This window comes from Anser anser (genome assembly GCF_964211835.1).
Source record: "Anser anser genome assembly, chromosome: 16".
Classification (NCBI taxonomy): domain Eukaryota; kingdom Metazoa; phylum Chordata; class Aves; order Anseriformes; family Anatidae; genus Anser; species Anser anser.
In genome coordinates this window covers 9,896,466-9,916,246 of record NC_139737.1, presented here as the reverse complement: position 1 = coordinate 9,916,246, position 19,781 = coordinate 9,896,466, and the positions used below count along the sequence as shown (strand labels likewise).

The window sequence follows — 19,781 nt, the reverse complement described above, 5'->3', positions numbered from 1 at the left end:
ATATGTGCCCACGTATAACACAGAATTGTGGAATCAAAGATGTAGAGAAATCTTGGGTCCTTAAACCTGGGACTCAATCGTTCAAACAACAAAAACACGGAATTATAAACCATGCAGGAAAGCTGGTAGCCAGAAAAATAAGTGGGTTGTCTGTATGCAGGCCCAAACAGTTATCTCAGTTTCCAAATACTAAATAACATAAATTCTGAAAAAGTATCTCAGAAAACTAATTGTAAGCAACAGAAATATAGTTTTTTGTTTGTTTGTTTTTAAATACTTATGTACAGTGCTTTAAGAAATAGGATTTACTTACATGCCAAAGACAAGACTTCAGCACTTTAGAGATCTACTGAAAACAGCATACTTGTAATAGGTAGAAGGGGTCACTTCACTGCTGATGACCCTGTCATCAAATTTCAGAAAAGAAGAAAACTTGACCACAGGTTCTAAGGAGTAAAATGGCGGCCTGCAACATTAAGTCTTGATTTTTCTTGCATCCCACACACAATGTTTTACTGCAAAAGAATAGTTTCAAGGCTTTTGTTAATCAAAATGAACATTGTAGACAACAGTGATATCCTCTTAAGCATACAGCATATGTCTATTTTAAAAACTTATGCTAATATATATAGATCTTACTGGATAGCTCTTGTGGTATGAACTTGACCACTAGCTTAATATTACTATAATTATCATACCTTATTATCTCATTATAGCTCATGATCTAAACCTTCCTTGCCATTCGTTGTTACAAAATAGTGCAATTACTAATTATAAATTTTAAACTTGGTTAACATATTGAAACTTACTTTCTCCTACAGAAAGCATGCATCTATGTAAGAGACTAATAAGTGATAGAAGTTACCTGCTCCTAAATTGCTTTAGCTTTGTTTCAAAATAAAAATTCAAACTCTATTGCTTGTTTAGAACTTCAGCATGAGAGCTGAAATTTATGCTAAAAGTAAAATTGTCTACAAAGCTACAAATCTAGAAGCTGTACAGATGTAGAACAATTCTTAAGGCCTTAAAGATATGGATCTTTTAGAAAATCGTATTCCTAGGGGGGAAAAAAATAAAAAATCAAATTAGCTTGTGCACTCTGCTACAGTACAAGAAGAATGCTAACATTTTTAATCAGATTAGTATATTTTGGTTTATAAAATCATAAGCCAAGTTTGTGGTTTTTTGGTTTCCATTTCTATTTATCATTATTTGTCCTTTTCTTTTGGACTGTCCAGGGAAAATAAATTGTTTTGAAACATGGCTAATTTTTGTAGCTAAAAACCAAACAAACTGCAATTATGCTAAGTAATTATGACGTTCTTTCAATTTTATTTTATATTTTTCATCAAAAATCAACCACTGTCTGTAAAAAAATTACAAGTATTTTATTTCAAATGTGTCTCTTCAGCTGAGGAGAACAACACACATGGCAGCGTATTTTCTCTGTACAATTGCTCTTTAGCAATTCTTAAGATATAAAATCTAGTTTCTGAAAACATTAGTCTGAAACTCTAAAACAGAGTTGGGAAAAGGAATAGAAGCATAGCCAAGCTCAGCAGCAGAATGTTTAACAGAAAGCAGACTAACATACATACTTCAGAACTGCTTGGGGAAGCATTAAACATTTGATAACCAACAGCTAGCCAAAATAGCTTTACTGGTGAACCAAATTTTAGGTGCAATTTTGGCAGCTGGATCCAGGAGAGTCTTGCCCTCCCCGGAGCCAGTTGAGACTAGGCACTATCTGATTTTCCCCTTTTCCTCTTCTGTGTGAGGCCCTACTTGTCCCTTGACCCCAACTGATTTGTCCCCAACTTGTACTTGTCCCCATCTGAATTTTTTTTCTTCTGATAAATTGCTCCATTTTTCCCACTAAATTCCGGATAGAACCAGCAGATACACAAATTTCTGTATTTTTAACACCTCAGAACGCCATCAATCCGTTCTCTCTCCATTTCAACATGAGAATGGAATAAAAAAAGGAAACAAAGGGGACTTCTCAACATCTTTTGCCTAAGGGGGTGAAGAATCCTGACTGTTCTCCAAAGGAGAGGCTGAGGAGCCGCTCCCCACCAGCAGAGCAGGTTTCTGTTCCTCAGCCTCGTGAGGAGAGCTGCCTGCTCGATGCGCCTCACGAGGGCGGGAGCCCCCTCAGCCCCAGCCGCTCCCGCCTCTCGCTCAAGCCCCACCCATGCGCGTATCGGACTGGTGAGAGCCCTTGTCACTCATTCCTCACCCGTCTCCAGCCGCGAGCGCCCAACCGCCTCACGAAGCTTCACCCCCTTAAAAACCGCTCTTCCAAGTCGCCTAACCATTAGCTTCCACCGCCGCCACTCGTGGCTTCCTTCGTCTTGGTTGGTTAAAACTGAGGAGGGGGTGGGCCCTTGAGGCTGGCTGTATTTACCGTGTGTGAGGTGAAGGCGGTTGGGCGGGAGTCGGCGCACCCCTCAGTGGGGCTGCGGGAGCGATGGGGCTCCGGCGGAAGGGCAGGAGCCCGCCGGTGCTCAGTCCCGAGTTCGTCCTCCAGAACCACGCGGACGCCGCGTCCTACCTGGCCGTGGGCATCCTGCTGGGGCTGATGTTCGAGGTACCGGGCGGGGCGAGGTGGCCGCTGGCCGCTGAGGGGAGCGGTGGCTGGTCCCGGTCCCGGTCCTGCTGTGGGGCAGCCGCTTTGGTGTGCCCGCCTCAGAGCCTCCTCTGTGCCTCAGCCCTGCGGCTGGGGGCCTCTGCCCCGCTCCTCCGGCCCCGTCTGCCTTTCCCCTCATCCCTGCAGGGTTTTGGTCACGGTTCTTCCTCGTCCTGACGCCCAGCTCCGTGCACCCGGACCGGGCGCCTTCAGCTCCCCCTCAGTTCTCCGGTGCCTTCTCTGCCAGCTCCTATTCGCACTTCTCAGCCCTTCTGCTGGCTGCTCTCTTATTTTCTTTCTCGTCTAGTTTTCTTTCACATCTGCACCTTCATTCCTAACAGCTTCCCATAAGCTCCTTTCTATTCAGTTCCGTTATGAGGAAAAATGCCCCTCACACAGAAAGCAAAGTCACTGTATGTCTCTGTTGTGACTGTTTCAAACTTTTTTCCCCTCTTCAAACGTCCACATGGTAAAACAGGTAGGAACAGTATTGTAAAGGGGGTTTCAGACCACCAGTTTTTTTAAGTATGCTTAATCAGGTGGTGATTAAAAACTACTAGTCACACTTTTGCACTGCTGCTCCGTATGCTGGTGTATTTGGCATCTTTTTCTCACTTCTGTGACAGAACTCTTCAGTGTGTGCTCCTGAGTAAACGTGTTATGCTAGTGTTGAGTAAGGGATAAGGCTTGGTAAATAGAGGTTGAAGTGAATAAACAAATACTACACTGAGTTATTTCAACATGCTCTGCCAGTTGAATAAGATCTTAGTTTAGAACAATCTGATTTATAATTACTGTTAAATTCGGACAGAAAAGAGTTATATGCAGTTGTTCACTTTACTGAGAAAGCAATTGTGATGTACAGATAATTCCCTTCTAAATGGGGACAAACTGATGTTGAGGTATAATAAGTTTTGTTATCTATGGAGGAATATGGTATAGAAGTTTATATATGAAATGCAGAACTCAGTCTTGGGATACAAGAAAAAAATGCTGGGAGTTTAACAACTTGGGTGATAAAGGCTTTGGGAACAGAAGTAAATGCCAGCACATGGGATAATGTAAACCCTGTTTGGGATCCCAAAAGGAACCTTCTATGTATCTTGATATATGTTACTTCTAAAATGGTATTGCCCTGTGTCTTTCTACTGTTAAAACAAAAATGTTTTTTTTTTTTTTTGAGTTCAGTCTCAGAATTCCATTTGTGTTAGCTCAGGCTTTGTATATGATGCAGAAGTTATGTTCCTGTAACTCTACAGGTGTTTGGAGGGACTCTGCAGCTCCCACAGGGTCAGCATCGTTATTCTGATGAAGGTGGCTTCTTTTAAAGGAAGAAGAGAGAGTTAATATTAGTTACACCCAAGTATAATTAGTAAACTGTTTGAGAGTTATACTGAGTAGGAATTAAAGTTCAATGTTCTGCAGACTATATTCAAGGGTGGCTTGTGATGTGCTTTTATAGTGCGTGTTTGAATATACTTACTGTATAATTTAAACGTGCATCTACTTTTTGATGCCGAAATACTCTGTGGATTGAGACAGCTTTCAGGTGCTATGCAAGGAACAGTGGTGCTATGTAACAGGTGATAAATACTCATATTGCTATAATCTATATAAAAAAAAAACTGTACATCCTTTCATTCTATGACCAGATTTTTCTGTATTAGATCTCTGCCTTATACAGAACAAAACTATAAATAAATGCGAGAGTTATGTGAATTAAATCTATATTTCATTTGTTCACTGTGGAGGTTTTAGACCATTTTTATAATCTGTAATTCAGTCTCTGCCAAACAAACAAAACTACTGATGTTCTTCCAGTATTTTTTGGTGACATTTATCATGTTTCTATATTGAGTGCTTCATAAGTGTTACTGGACTTGCCTTCACAGCTGTTATTTCTATTTTCTTTTGGTCTTGATTTCCTCTCTGTATTAAAGAGAAATTATTTTTAACTTTTAAGTTTGAAGCACTGAAGGGCTACTTTTTTTTTTTGTCTTTTTAATCAATGCTTTTCACTGCATTTTATGCTTTCTGTGATTTCAGCTGCAGCTGTCAATAACAGACGTCCAAACCTAACCTGTGGTACCTCGGGGTTATACACTAATAAGTCAAAGAAAGTGTAAATGAGACTTTTCACAGTTGACTAACTATTGAAAGATCTGCTCAGGCTTGCATAGTACTATGGTAAATACAGGGTTTTCTTTTCAAGATGGCTATTGCTCATATTTTTAAGACCATATAAGAAAACAATAAGTATGTTAAAGTTAGAAATGAGCATTGGAATGCTATAAATTGAATTATAAGAATTTCTTTAAAGAAAAACTCTTATACTTAAGACTGTTTATCCACCTTAATTGTGCTTCCCCATACCTTAACTTTGCTGATTATAATGAGGTCTAAAGATGTGTGTAAGGAGATCCACTCTGATTATAACATGCTGAAAAGTGGCAGTTAAAAAACAACAGGTAAAATAGTAAAGTTTTTATTTTCTCCTCTGAGAACCTTTATAGTCTTTTATGTGCCCAATACTGCTCCTTTTCCTGAGAACAGGGTGGCGCTTGTCTTCTAAAGAAACCTTTCTTTTAGTTCTTCTTAAGCCTCTAATATCTTTTCAGAGGAAGCTTCATGTGATTTTTTTCCTCCTTTTAGAAAAATTTACATCATCCTTATATCCACGGCTGTCTTACCACAGAATACCACTTAATTGGGCTCCCATACTTCCAGTAGAGTAGAGTGTTTGTAGTGTCATGTTGTATGGTATGCTTCGTGGACAAATGGACAAGCTAACCTGCTGGGCTCGAGCAAAGATGCTTACTACCCTCTTCTCCCAAAGAGCATTTAGAAAAAGAGAAAGCTTATTCATAGGAGAGCTAACTTCCTGGTATGCCTTTGGGATATGATCATAATACTTGAGTGAATTCTACTGAAGGAAGCATATGATTTCAGTTCTTTTTAGAGTGAAATAAGATTGCAGTGAACATGCAGGGTAACAGGAATTATGTTAATGAAGTAAATATGAAGAGGGTATTTTGTAAAATGTGAAGTTAACAGTTAGATTTGTAAGCTATGCACCCATTTACTTTATAGATTGCTCCTTTTCCATTTTTTTTCCATTGCTCCTTTGCCATTTGAGCTGCTCTGGATTCTGTAATAAGGCTTTTCTCACAGCCTGCAGTCATCCACAGTCTCAGAAGGCAGCACAGCAGAGCCACAACCATTGACCACTTTGCTGTTGTCATTTTGGCATGTACAATGAGAGGGAAGAGGCATGGTCCCGAATTAAGGAATCTGGCAGAAGTTGCACAGTGCTGTCAGAACACCTCTCTGCAAGGGAGTGTGTTGCTGCGGGTCCTGGGTGATGACTTACTGAAAGCAAACGGTTCAGTTTTAGCTTGGTGCTGGTGACATCAATCCCTATGTAACCACCTATGTTTTCCCTGTCTTTCCAGGAGAATTGTCAATGGATTTGTCTGGTCTTTGAGCTGGTGATGCTCTCGCTGTTTATTCTCACCACTGAGCCCATGAAAGAACTTTCACAGCTGAGCAGCGCAGCATGTTAGGAAATACATCTGTGTTATAATTAGTAGGGTTTTCTCCTCCCTCTTGTTTGGCTGGGTCTGTTTTACTTTGTATAACTTTCCTGTCCAGTTCACCACATCACTACTTTTGATAGCACAAACAGACAGAAACAAGAAGCAACTGGCAGACAAGAAAAAGGCAAGATCGCTCCTTTTGATGGTAGTGCTGGCTTACATGACGTTAAATCGTTCTTGGGACTATAGTGTCTGATGGTCAATTTTGTATGCCAGAAAAAATGTTATTTTTTCTTTCCTTAATGAGAATTCATTTCAAAAGCACTCTTGAGGATTATGACTCCTCTACTGTTTAATTTCATGGGTGCAGTGTACTGAAGTGATACGCCATTTCCCCCTTTGTTACAGAGGATCTGTTGCGTTTTTGTGCCACTTGTTTGCTTTGTAGCTGGTTAAATGGATGCTTGTTTTATGTACTCCTGGATGTTCTTAGTTATACTTTGAGATAGTAGACTGTGTAACACCTGGTGAAAATAGCTTTCTTTTTTTTTTTTCGTTTAATTCACATTTGTGAAGATTAGTTTAAGAGAAAATGTAACAGATACAAGAATGTATTTTACCTCACATCATTTTTCAGATGAAGCCTGTTGCCGTTCTCTGATTTATAACCTAGATAACTGACTGCTTGTAGGTGGAAAAAATGTATTCACTGTGGCGGTGTAGGATATAATTCTGTATTGCGTTCTTTGCATCAAAAGAACCAGTAGTTTGTTTCCCCTTCCACTTACATCTCTGTTATAGTTTATCACTTTATCAGTTAGATCAACACAGCTGTTTGTTTTTGAAGTTGTGCAAGCCTGATAATGAAATGTTTTCAGTTAACTAAGCAAACATTTACCTTTTACCACTCAGTTGTAGGGTCATACAGTAATCCAGATTATAAACAGTTCCATTGCCATAGCTAAGGGCTACATATACTACAGGATGGAAATGGGAAGACGTTATCAGGAACTGGGGATGGCTGAAAGCATTGGGTGTAGGTTTTTGGTTGTTGTTGTTGCTTTTTTGAATAGTCTTGCCACCAGAGGAAAAAGTAATGTAAAAATATACCATTGGTTACTGTTGATCTTATTTCTAAGATCAATCTTACTTGTTTTCTTTTCTTGCTTGATTTATCAGACAAAAATTCATAGGTGAGTCTTACAGTTCTACTGTGATGTTTTGAATACTCAATTTGCTTATATAGAGGCTTAGCCAGCATATCACTTTTTTGAATATCTTGCAAAGTTGTGTGAAACTTTCCGTCTAGATTAATTTAGAGTCTTAACTTTTGAAATAAATAAAAGCCATTTACACTTTTAAACACTTTAAAATGTTATTTAGTAGAACAGTGAGTAATTTGATCCTTAGCTAAAAGGACATAATTCAAGTCCTGACCCTACTCAGCAAATGTTGAAGGATTTGCAACAAGGTGAACCTCTCCATTTGTAAGAGATGAATAACACTTCGGGGACCTTGCTGATTTAAATCAAAAGTGGAAGAACATTTGTTGATGGCATAATCTTCTACTTTTGGCTGTTGTATAGTCCAGTTTATTTGAAAAATCTGATAACTTTTTCTTGTTTCTTTTGAAATTCCAGGTCACAGCCAAGTACGTCATCATCTTTATTACTGTGCAGTACAATGTCACCTATACCATTGGTGAGATTAAATCAAATCTATTTTGTTTCTATGTAATGGAAGAGCTCAACTGTTAAAAGTTACTTTTTTTCCCCTGCTCTCAAAACTGCACTTTCATAATACAAATAATTTACTGATATTTGAGCAGCATCAGGTAGAAATCTCCTGTAGCAGAGACTAAGGTAAAATCCATTTGTGGATATAAAGGTGCTTGTGATGTGACCTCTTCATAGTGTTTGGTGTGTGTGCGTGTGTATAGATGTGTACAATTGTGTGATCGGGTTTTAAAAGAAGATCTAGATGAGTTTTGCACCAGGAATTTTTGAGGTTTTGACTCAGGAATATGTTACTAGTGAATGTCTCTGGAAAAATAGTGCAGGCAGAAGTGGCATTTGATATGCAATTACTTGTTCATTGATTATATCACAGGCTGTTTTCAAACATGGAAATGGGACATTTCACACTTAGAATTCTGCAAATGTACTGTGTGTTAGGACCTGTGCCATTCCTGGTATGGGAAGCAGTTAATTGCTTTTCTTGACACCTTCTGGCCTAGTATCCTTTAGAAAAAATGTTTGGCCATATTTCTGCTGTTTTTTATTTGTCAAAGGGTAGTCTTAAAGATAGTTAGACCAAAAAAAAAAGTTTTAAAATTCCTTGATGTTTATGAAAATTGGCAGCTGAAACATCCAGCTCATTGCCCTCTCTTAGGCAAAAGCAGAGGATTGTAAATGGTAGATACGTTAGCCTGCAAATCAGGATGAGTGTGGTTCCTCAGCAGTTGAAGTGCAAGTTATTTCTTTTCTGTTGTCTGATAGATGCGTGAAGAAAGGTGGAGCTGTTGTAAGGGGTGTTTGTAGGCCAAAGGAGAGACATCCCTACAAAATAAGCTTTCTTCAGGCCTACTGCTCCTTCTACGTGCTTTTTAAATTGAATTTCATGTATATTTTCTCCTACACTTAAGCACTGTAAATGCAAACACGTGAAGTATTTGTGACAACAGTAATATTCTTTTTTTATAGCAATTTTGTTTTTGATTTATAGGAACATATTAGTTCTGTAAAAGTAAAATTACTTTGCAAACATGCAGCATCTCTTTAAAAAGAGATAGAAGTTACTTGTTATTTACCAGTGTGTCAAATGACTATGGATACTATCCTCACTATGTAGTTTTTTTTTCTATGTGTAGTCATGAGTCTTAAAAGCGAATCTCATTGGTTCTCTACCAAAATGTAGACTGTAGGATGTTTTTGTTTGTTTTGATGGTCTGGATGAAAAAATATATTGAGGATATAGCTCAGTGTCTGCTGCTCTCAATAGTTCATTCCTGGTTTATAATTATATCACTGTATTGAAGGAAAAGAGGATGTAGGTCATTTGAATCAGGCTTAAAAAGTAATTTTCAAAACCAGAAAATAACTGGTCTCTTGTATCAATTTACTGTAACTTCCAAGTTACAGTGGGCACTGCTGCCTTTTCTTGGTTGCAGAGTATTTCTTCATAAGAATGTAAAAAATACACTTTTTCTTTTTCAGATGACAAGAGCGAACGTGTTAATTTTTATGAATATGGTCCTAAAGACATTGCTACAATCTTCTTCTACATGCTCGTAGCTATTATTCTGCATGCTGTAATCCAGGACTACATATTAGATGTAAGTTTATTATTGGGGTGTAGTTCCCTGTTTTAAATGTTATTTTTAGCCATCAGTTGCTAACAGTTTTTCTATTTTTCCAACTGTTGTTAAATGGTTGTGGAATATCTTCATGTGTAGATCATTTGAACCACAGAAGCTCAAATGTTTTTCTGTGTGCAAATAGATTTGAAGCATTTATCAATATGATTAATTATAGGAAAAAAATGTTTGAACATATCTGAACATTTTCTGTGTGAACTTTACTTTAGTGGCAAATCTTAGTAAAGCAAATTGGTGTATAAAGTGCAGATCAAAGTTTCAAATAGTGGGAGCTATGCATTTTGGTTAAGGAATGGGAGATCTGGGAATTAAGAAATTAAGAGGGAACGCTAACTCCGTAATAGTTGCTTGTTTTAGAAATTAAATGTATTGTTCATCTTTTTGTTTCTAGAAAATTAATAGACGTCTGCATTTGTCAAAAACAAAGCACAGCAAATTCAATGAATCAGGACAGCTAGCATTTTTCTACTTATTTTCATTTGTATGGGGAGCCAGTATTTTGAATGCAGTAAGTAAGTCACTCTATTTGATATTTTTATTTAAAAAAAAAAAACAAAAACAAAAACAAAATCAGACTTGAAGTATTAAGAAGGTCCTTAAATCAATGGCCTTTTTCTTTAGGAAGAATTTATGGTGAACCCAACATTACTGTGGAAAGATTATCCCCATTCTCGTATGCTGTAAGTATTCTATTTTCAGTTTGAAAACCTGGTGCTTCTACTCGCTGGATGTTTCCCTGCCCAAAATTTTAGGGACTGCTGATAAGGTAGTGACATTGGTACTTGGTAAGAATGACAATTAAGTGAAAATCTTTTCTTTTGTTTGAAAATTGACGGCTGTTTTATCCAAAGGTAATTTTTGATAATTTAAAAATCTAAAAGATATTTGCATGTATTCTTACCTTTACCTTTAAATTAACTGTGGTAGCTGACAAAGTGAAACTCTTTGCAAAATGGGACCTATAATAGGACTGCTGAACTGTTTTACACTGAAGAAATGGATATTTGCGAGTGGGTTAATAGACAGGACTTACAACTTAATTGATTTTTAATTATTATTAAGATGACTTACAGAACTCATGTTTGTCACCTTTTTTCTTCTTCATCTTATCTGTTTGCTGGCAAGGGTGGTAGAAGGAAGGGGGATCGTACTAATTTTTAGGAAGTGAGTTCTACTGCTCACATGATATACTGTTTCTGGTTTTTAGGGTCTTTTTTTCTTTCATACTGTCTCAAAAGGTGATTGAGAACTTGCTATCAAGAAGTTTATGAACGCTAATTCAAAAAAACTGTCATCACAGGTTTGTTTTGTATTTGCAGTTCCCATGATTTGGGAATCATAAGTATAATGAGTCAGAATGATGTATTTTAAGATAACGAATTAAAATTTATCTCATTAAAAGATGGTGAGTTTTCAAGCTTTCGTTTTCTTCATCTGAATTATTGTTTAGTTTTCAGGTAAAATTCTTCTATATTTGCCAGATAGCCTATTGGCTTCATGCACTGCCAGAACTGTACTTCCAGAAGATCCGAAAGGTATGGAGAGAAGTCATCGGTACAGTTAATTAAATATATATTCCTTTCAAATTATTCATATTAATATTTGTTTATATTGCATGTATTTGTATATTCAGTTATTTAGATACCATTTATGTATTTTATTTGCTCGCATTCCTAGGTAACTTGTATAGGCATTCTGTGGTTTCAGATTCAGGTGTTCTTTCCAGAGACTTGCACAGTAGTATGAAAAATAATCAAACTTAGTGAATGATGTGCTTTTTCTTTGGATAATATAGTGAAACCATAACAGCGCTTATTATAATTTCCCCAATTTTAGGAAGATATTCCAAGGCAGCTGTGTTATATTTGCCTTTACATTGCTCATATCTCTGGTGCCTATATATTAAAGTAAGTATTTACATGTTCATTTTCAATCAATGTATCTATTTTCTTCATACTTAAATTAAAAAATATATAATGTTTCTGTTTTATAGTTTGCAGCATTTGGGGCTAATTCTGATGGTACCTCACTATTTAGTGGAACTCATTTTCCATGCTTCACGTCTTTTCTACTTCAGTGATGAAAACAAGCAAAAAGGGTAAATCTTTCATGTATTAATTAAAATTCAGATCTGTGGGTACTAATTGCATATAAATGGATTTCAATGTATGTAAAAGTACTTAGGTAGCAAGTCTCTTGTTCTATGTCTAATGTTACCTGCTTTGAATTCCAAAAGAAGTCATCATAATTACATAGTCATAGAAGCAAATATACCACCTCATAATCATCGTTGTAAGAGTTTGCTTAAGCTTTTTGTTAAAGTCCCATATGAGATATATGTTGGCTTCTGCTTCTATATGATGCCAGTTTACTTACGTGTCCATAAATACTTGTATGTAGGGATGACTTAAAAAAAAAAAAAATTGATAATAAAAGCAACATTCCCTGTAAATTTTTGTAGGTCTTTCTTCTTTATAGTTAGGTGCAAAAGGGAAGTAACTGTACAACATAGGAGGTGGTGTCTGAAAATCTGTAGCTGATAAGGTGTTCTCAATTATATATTTCTTGAGTAGGGTTCCTAACTATTCTGAGAATAATGGGTATGAAAGTAATGCATTTGAGAAAGAAATGAGATGTAGAAGAGAGATACGTAACGGAAGCATGCTAAGAGGGATAGGGTATGTTTTGCCATTTGAATGCAAGAAATTTTGGAGGTTCCAATTTGAAAACAAACAAACAAACAACATCGTTCCATTTATGTGTTCTTGCTTCATATTCTTCCATTTTCTGCCCAGCTGGAAGGTGTTACCATAAACACCTTGCTTTCTTTCATGCAATCCATTATGTATAAGCAGCCTCCTTTGAGGTAGTGTAGTGCTGCTTCCCTTTCTGATCTTCTCACCAGACCTATTCGTGTCATTCCTTAAAACCAACATTTTAAATAGGCGTGCTGAATGTTTTCAGAAAATCCGTGTTTATGAATGCATATAGAGGAAGTGGGAGAGCTAATTTTTCATTTGTATATCCTATTTAATTGTGAGGTTTTTAGAGGTAGGAGGTTACCTGCTTTTCATTATATAACATCCAAAAGCATGAAGGCTAAATATACTGATTAGGACAAAAATCTTTTCCTGTCTTATAACTCTAATGATTAAATAAGCAACTGTGTCTCTCCCCCCGATAGTGCCTTTTTAATCCATTTAATTCATCAGTCATTTGATATTAAGTATTTTTCCAAATAAATCTTTATGTAATGGCAGTAATAATACTGATTTTTATACATTTATTTTTATCATTTTAATAGCACTCTGTTACTTGGGGTTCTTTTGTCACATCCTAGAGCAGAAAGTTGCCCCTATTCCCCAGTGAAAGCTCATTTTCTGTATTTAACACCTTGAAGCAGGACTGAATGTTTTGCAAGTCATTTTTTCTGTAATTATTGGGCCTTTCTGTAGGCTTTTTCTGTTGTTACTGTGAGGAGTTTAATGAAAAGCTCTTTGTATGTTTGAGTTTACTGAAAAGAAATGGGCTAAACTGGGAAAGCAGATTAATTTCATTATTTTGTTTTCAGATTTACCATCTGGGCTTTACTTTTTGTAATGGTGCGTCTTTTCACCCTAACTTTATCCGTCCTCACTTTTGGATTCGGTCTGGCCAGAGTAGAGAATCCAGGTTTTTCCATAGCAGACGGAAACTTCAACGTACTCAGTGTGAGGTATAACAAGGCTAGTAGACATCAATTAATGCTTGTGTAATGTGACACTTCAAAATATCTTTTAATAAAACAGTCCAAGAGGACAGTGTGTTTTGAAGAAATTCCCTGTTTGACACCTTTCCTTTATATTATTTAAGAAAAAGGGAATTTTGTGCTCTTCTTTCTTTTTTTTTTTTTACAGTAGTAGTAGAACAGGATATGTGTGAAAGAAGGAAGAGGTGTCTTCTTTTTTAACCGAATTGTTTTACTTCTATGTCTGTTGTGGACATAGTATCATTTGGAAATAATAATAGCTGTATTTTAAAAATATTTTTGTACTTGGTCATTTTGAAATTTTACTACTTTTTCATCATGAGCTCATCATTTTAAAGCTCACCTTATATCAATGCTTGCAATCTAGTATGTGGGAGGGATTTTGAATCTCTGATTTTTCATTCATAGATTGAAGCCCTTTCTTGCAAGCAGTCACACGTTTTCCTATTGGCTGTTGAAAGCTATGGTCATAGCTCCTTGATAAGCATGATTGCTTTTATCAGTATGCTTTCATACAGTGCTCATTCATTTCTTGTGTGATGCACTTTATCTTGAGTAAAGCCTTCTGATATATCTGTTTTCTGTGGTATGAAGATTTAAATTGTTTGCATAGTAGACTTTTGGGGAAAAAAATAATGACAGATTTACGGTCTATTAATGAATAACCAAAGCTTTTATCTAACTGTCTCTAAAATCTTTAATTTCATTAGGATTAGCTGCCTGGGTGCTATTTGTTTAACGCAGGCCTGGATGATGTGGAAATTTATAAATTTTCAGCTGAAGAAATGGAGAGAGCATATTAAGAAGCAAATTCCAAGGAAGAAAATATCAAACACGAAGAACAAACTGACAAAAAAGGAACTAAACAGAGGTCAGTGGCATAACATTTTACGTTCTTTCTAGACCAAATGGTTTGATACAAGATTCATCATCTTCTTTTCTTTTCATAAAAAGCAAAAGCATCTATCTCTTGATGTGTAGAGAATATACACAACATGATAGCTTCTTCAGGAGTTAGGACATGTTCTCTAATTGGCAATAGGACAGCACTCAGAGTGCTAACTATATTTAGTGTTAACCTTGGGTGATCTTCATGATTAGTGTTATTCATTGAAGACTATTTTAATCTAAATGCAAGGAATAGTTCATGAAACTGGGCTTAATGTGTATGTTTTTTCTCTTTAAAAACTTTACAATGCTTCAAAAATTTTTTAATTTAATGAGAAGAGTCTCATCTGAAATCCCTACTATATCTTACATATTCTATTAGTTTCAGATCATTAAAATTAAATTTGTTTGCTTGTTCTTCTATGTAGAGATGTATTATGTAAAGAACATCAAACCCACTGAAAAAGAACTCCAAAGGAACATCCCAGTAACTGGCAAAGGACAAATGAAAAAGTCTTTTAATAAATGACATTATATGACTTTCAAATCCCTGTATTGTATCATATCAATTAAGCGTTATGAAGATTGTGAAATTTCATACCGTTTATATGCTACTTTGTTCCATCTGTACTGTTACACCTTTTCTTCATGTCATGGCCTGGTCTTCTTAAGCTAGTGACAGAGAAAGCTGTTAAGTGTGAAGTGGCAAGCTGTCTAGGATAGCACTTTCCTTACTGGCAGAAGAATGCTGTATAAAGCAAAAATCTGAAGGAATCAGTAAGATTGGTACAAGAAATAATGAAAAAAAACCAAAACTGTTAAACTAAGACATCATAGAAGAGATGTTGATTAATACTTATTAGTAATTACTCAAAATATAAAAATAGTCAATTGTCTAAATAGTGACAATAATCAACTGTCACTCTATATAGAGAGCTTACCAGTGGGCCCTAACAAGTTTCTATGCTGATGTATTCATAAACAAATTGACAAGGTAACAAAACCTATCAATGAAACAAAACTGTTCAGATTCCTGACAGCAGAGTGTTGTGGAATGATCTTGCAAACATGGAATATGTTAAAAACAAACAAACGAGCAAAACAACAATGAAAAACTAAATTCATAATCTACAATGCATTTCCTAAACTTCTAAGCTACTCAAAGTAATGCATATTATGGAGGGAGGGAAAATGAAATGTAATTTATGTATACACAACAATAGACTTCAGAGTAGCATTAATGTCTCAAGAAAGATCTTCGTAATACTTTTTCTGTAAATATCATGTCAATGATTTGTTGCAGTCAACACTTTACAATGGTCTAAATGCAGCTTAGACTTCAGGAAGTTGCCAAAGATCCCCTGGAATCTGAGATGTTATGTTGGTAGGGCTACTCTTTATTTGCCATATTTTTAATATTCCTCTTGAAGCATCTGCTACTTCTCACTGCTGGAGATAGGAGATTAGACTTAGAAGCAACTTCTGTCTGATTTCCTGTTCTTACTAACTTCATACAGTCAAAGTTCTTAAACATTTTAGATACCTAACTTGAAGTTAATTTCAACTGAAACAAATACTTGATTTTTTTTTCCCCTGGTCTAATTGCTGTGTTTTTCATGTGAAGCCAAGTTGTATTTCTGCTTACTGTATTTTAATTTTCTTTATCTAAAATTACAGTTAACGTTGTCAATGGAGCAGCAAAGCTAGAAGATGGAGCATCACCAAGAATAAGAAAATCAAAACCAGTATGAGATACAAGCTAGTATCAGAAGACGTTTCACAGAAGACTGAGTTGAAGAATTGACCTTGCAAAGCTATAATTTGGATGTCTCGTTATTTAAATGGACACTATCAGGTTATATTTTTACAATATTTTTGTTAATAACCCTAACTTTATGATAGGATTCTCTTGGATCTAGTTTATCCCAGTAGTCATATTTAAACTCACTTACCTTTAACAATAAAAATGGACAGATCAGTTTGAACTTCTGACTCTGTGATCAGAAATTAGTACATTTCTGTAATATTTTTATTACAGATATTTCAGGAGGCTGTCTAAATCTTAGTTGTTTGGTTTTATGTATTTATAAAATCTGAAGTCTGTACCAGAAAGTTCTTACCATATTTGTTTACCCTGTGTCTCCCTGAGAGTTATTTTCTTTATTGCACTCCTCTTACATGGAGTAACAGGAATGTCTAGAAGCTATATAGCAAAAATATACAGAAAAATGCAAAAATGTTTTATAACTAATTTCCCTTCAAAGATTACAGATTTAGAGTGCAAATTCTGGCAGGACATCGCTAATCTTCCAGTATAAAGATGTGGACTATCTTTAGTAAAGATGCAAATTGTCTCCATTGGCAGAAATGGTAGATTGCCTGTTGAATTTTTGCTGTGGATTATACCCTTTTGTAGGAGGAGGGGAAAAGGAGGGGGAAATAAAAAGTAGCCAGTTAATATCTATTGTATTTTAGTCCTTTGGAAGTTTTGTCTTTCATTTAAAAATATTTCTAAAAAGTTAATATGTTACGCTTGCAATCACATGCCAATTTTTTTCCTCAACTGTTTTATTTTCCTTTAATTTGTAACAGCCACTTCTTAAACTTGAGTCTACTACTGTTCAGGGAGGCGTTCAAACAGTATTGCAATGAATGCTACATCAAGCATAACCTAAAGGCCTTTTTTTCTTTCTTAGTCTCTAGATAATCATTTATTTTAGTCTCTGACTCAAGGTTTTTTGTTTGTGAAGGTAGTAGTTTGCTACTTATGTGAACACTTTATTTAGATGTGGTTTTAATATTAATATGCTTATATTAAAAGGAATTATTTAACTATAGAGAGATTCATGGTATTTTTGTAAGTAACTCTCTTAGGTCTGATGTTGATACCTTAATGTTGGATAAGTTTCAGGAACACACTTTCTTATTTGCCATAACCTCCCTGTGTGAATAAATTGTAGGAATATTAGATGATTCACATAAGCCCATACATTTCTACTAAAAATGTGTACCATGGAACCAGACTACATTTGCTGATATTTTTAATGGACTTAGGTACTAGTGAATGCCTTTTTCAGTGAAAGTATTACCTCCTGAGCAGTTTGAATGAGGTTTGCCTAGCCTTCAAGTATTTCTCAGCATGCTGCTCAAAAGACTGTTTTCTTTAAAGTATCCTGCAACTGCACGCCTGCAGTTCTTCTTGATTTCAGTGTGTTTATACCTAAGTTAGCAAATTTTCCAAGTGAATCCAGAGGGGGGTTTAGGCTCCAGTATCCATTCCTAGGCACGTGAAACTAAACAACTCGGAACATTAAAGGCTTTTTTGGCAAGTGTTACCAGAAAGTATTTTACAACTTGAATAAACTGATAACACTCGTGAATGTTCTTAATCCACTCACAACACTCATGATGGCCATATATTGTATATTAAAGACTGTAATTTTTTATTTAAAGTATTGTTGTAGAAATACTAGTGCAAAGTCTCAGAGGGGATTTTCAAAAGTCTTAGAAACACAGGTCCTAAGTGCCTAACAGACAAGTCAGCCTATGCTTAAGGTCTAGGCTAAAGACTATGCAATATGTTGGGGGTGTGTGTTGGGGGGTTGTTTTGTTTTTTTTCACAGCTTTATCAGTGTGCTTTTTCTTCCTTCAGAGAACTATGAATGTCACAGAGTAACGATCAAATTAGATGTTAACTTGTTGGTGTTTCAACCGTGTAGCCTTTGCTGAAGTTGCATAAAATCTGTTAGCACAGATGTTGAGGCATGTTCCCTAGTGGTGTGATGTTATGATGAATGATCCTGTTAAGTATTTTTAAAATATAAGGCATTAATTTATGTAAATCTTAAGACTTTCAGAGCAATTGTATGTAGTATTTTGTAACAATCTAATTGTAAACTTTATAGGGTAGAGGTCCTCTGCATAGTCATGCGTGTGCACACCAAAATGTAAAATACTACCATTCATCTGCTTTGGAAAACCAAAATTATATTCTCTTACTTCTAACCTTCCTTTCCTCTCAGTGAGTATCTAAGAATTTTTTTGTTTTGTTTTAAAGATAAAACAGCATCTTTTAGTGCAGAAACTCTTACATTACAAATTTGCATTTCTGGTTTTGAACAGTATGATAGGAATGAACAGATTGTCTTGATTTTGGGGAAAAAAGTGAAAAGAAAAATTCTTAAGCTGATACATTTTACATCCTATTCTTACAAAGGTTTTGAGTTGACCACCTGAAGCAGAATAGTTTGAAGACTGTATAGTGGCATAGGGATTTGGATGATGGTGTTACTCTTGCCTGCTCCTGTTTAAAAATCTACTAAAAACTAATTATTCTGAGTAAGTTCTAAACATGCAGGATGTTGTCTTGGAGCTAGAGTTAGCAAATTCTGAAAACATGAGAATTTCTAAATGCTCAGTGTTTTGGAATGCTGTGTGACTATGTAAATTGTTTCATTATGTTGTAGATAAGTGAATTGGGATGACGAAAGCAATGTTTTGTCTGTATTTGTTTCTTAGTATTAGAATGGGTTGCTACATCTACTTAAATTGAAAGCACACTTGTACTGCCTTTCTTAAACCATCTGAATGTTGACTTTCACCACAGAAGGTTCTAGTAGTTAGAGAAATGGGCGGAAGAGCACTGATATATTGTAAAGTATAGAATTTTAGGTGTTTAGCTTTAAGTGTCAGTAGCTGGCACTCACTTTATGAACTTACTGACCAGAAACAACAGAATAAAGTTTACAAACAATATCATTCTAACACTTCTGTTTGATGCTGTTACAATTATCTCCTAAAATGTAGAGTTACTCTACCTTGAAACCAACAGTGTACTGTGGGTTATACTGAATGTGTGTCTGTCTGATTGCAACAAATACACTGGCTTGTTTTTAATTCTACTTAAGCTGTATTTTCATTTCAGTTAATTTGTGTGTTTTTTCTGGGTAACCAAATTGAGTGTTGAAATGTGTGGTTTTTAATGCAATATGAACACCTGAATTCAGGTAAACATAGAATCATTAAGGTTGGAAAAGACCTCCAAGATCATCTGGTCCAACCACCCCCTACCACCAATGTCTCTCACTAAACCCATGTCCCTAAGCACCACGTCCAACCTTTCCTTGAACACCCCCAGGGATGGTGACTCCACCACTTTCCCTGGGCAACCCATTCCAATGCCTGACTGCTCTTTCTGAGAAAAAATTTCTCTTCATTTCCAACCAAAACCTCCTCTGGTGCAACTTGAGGCCATTCCCTCTAGTCCTATCACTAGTTACCTGTGAAAAGAGGTTGACCCCCAGCTCCCCACAGCTTCCTTTTATAATTTCATCAGTCATTGTATGAGCTAAAATAATACTTTAGTGAGAGCTTGCTTTAAAAAAAAAAAAAAAAAATTGAATACACTGCAGTGTATGTTGCACATAGGGTTTTGGTTTTTATTTAATGCGAAATCCATAATGCATAGAACAAAAACTGTTTTCAACATACGTTTGCTTCTGATTCATCACTTGATAAGATACTGATGAGGAAAATTTTCTCCATTTGAAAAGAAAAATTCTCTAAGGCTGTGTTACTGGTGCATCTAATTTTACACTGGAGTTT

General features: G+C 35.9%; 2 protein-coding genes across 5 annotated transcripts in view; one reads left to right on the top strand and one right to left on the bottom strand.

The window, feature by feature from the left end:
- Positions 1 to 429, bottom strand: part of ZMYND8 (zinc finger MYND-type containing 8) — a 77,631-nt gene extending 77,202 nt beyond the window's left edge. The window contains exon 1 of the mRNA XM_083802171.1: positions 314 to 429. The gene's annotated coding sequence lies outside the window, so the exon portion shown is untranslated. The remainder of the gene's footprint in view (positions 1 to 313) is intronic.
- A 1,938-nt stretch (positions 430 to 2,367) lies between these two features.
- LOC310882853 (translocating chain-associated membrane protein 1-like) lies at positions 2,368 to 18,242 on the top strand. Of its 4 annotated transcripts, XM_083802220.1 has the most exons (12): positions 2,452 to 2,590; positions 4,676 to 4,816; positions 7,806 to 7,866; positions 9,381 to 9,499; positions 9,933 to 10,049; positions 10,163 to 10,221; positions 10,992 to 11,076; positions 11,378 to 11,448; positions 11,535 to 11,639; positions 13,113 to 13,256; positions 14,000 to 14,160; positions 15,855 to 18,242. In XM_083802220.1, the coding sequence occupies exons 2-12, from the start codon at positions 4,814 to 4,816 to the stop codon at positions 15,926 to 15,928; spliced, it is 999 nt and encodes a 332-aa protein (XP_083658346.1). In that variant the 5' UTR covers positions 2,452 to 2,590; positions 4,676 to 4,813; the 3' UTR covers positions 15,929 to 18,242. The 4 variants fall into 4 exon arrangements, with proteins under 4 accessions (XP_083658347.1, XP_083658348.1, XP_083658345.1 ...); XM_083802219.1 differs by lacking the exon at positions 4,676 to 4,816 and having other exon boundaries at positions 2,373 to 2,590; XM_083802221.1 differs by lacking the exons at positions 4,676 to 4,816; positions 13,113 to 13,256 and having other exon boundaries at positions 2,368 to 2,590.
- Positions 18,243 to 19,781: the final 1,539 nt, after the last annotated feature.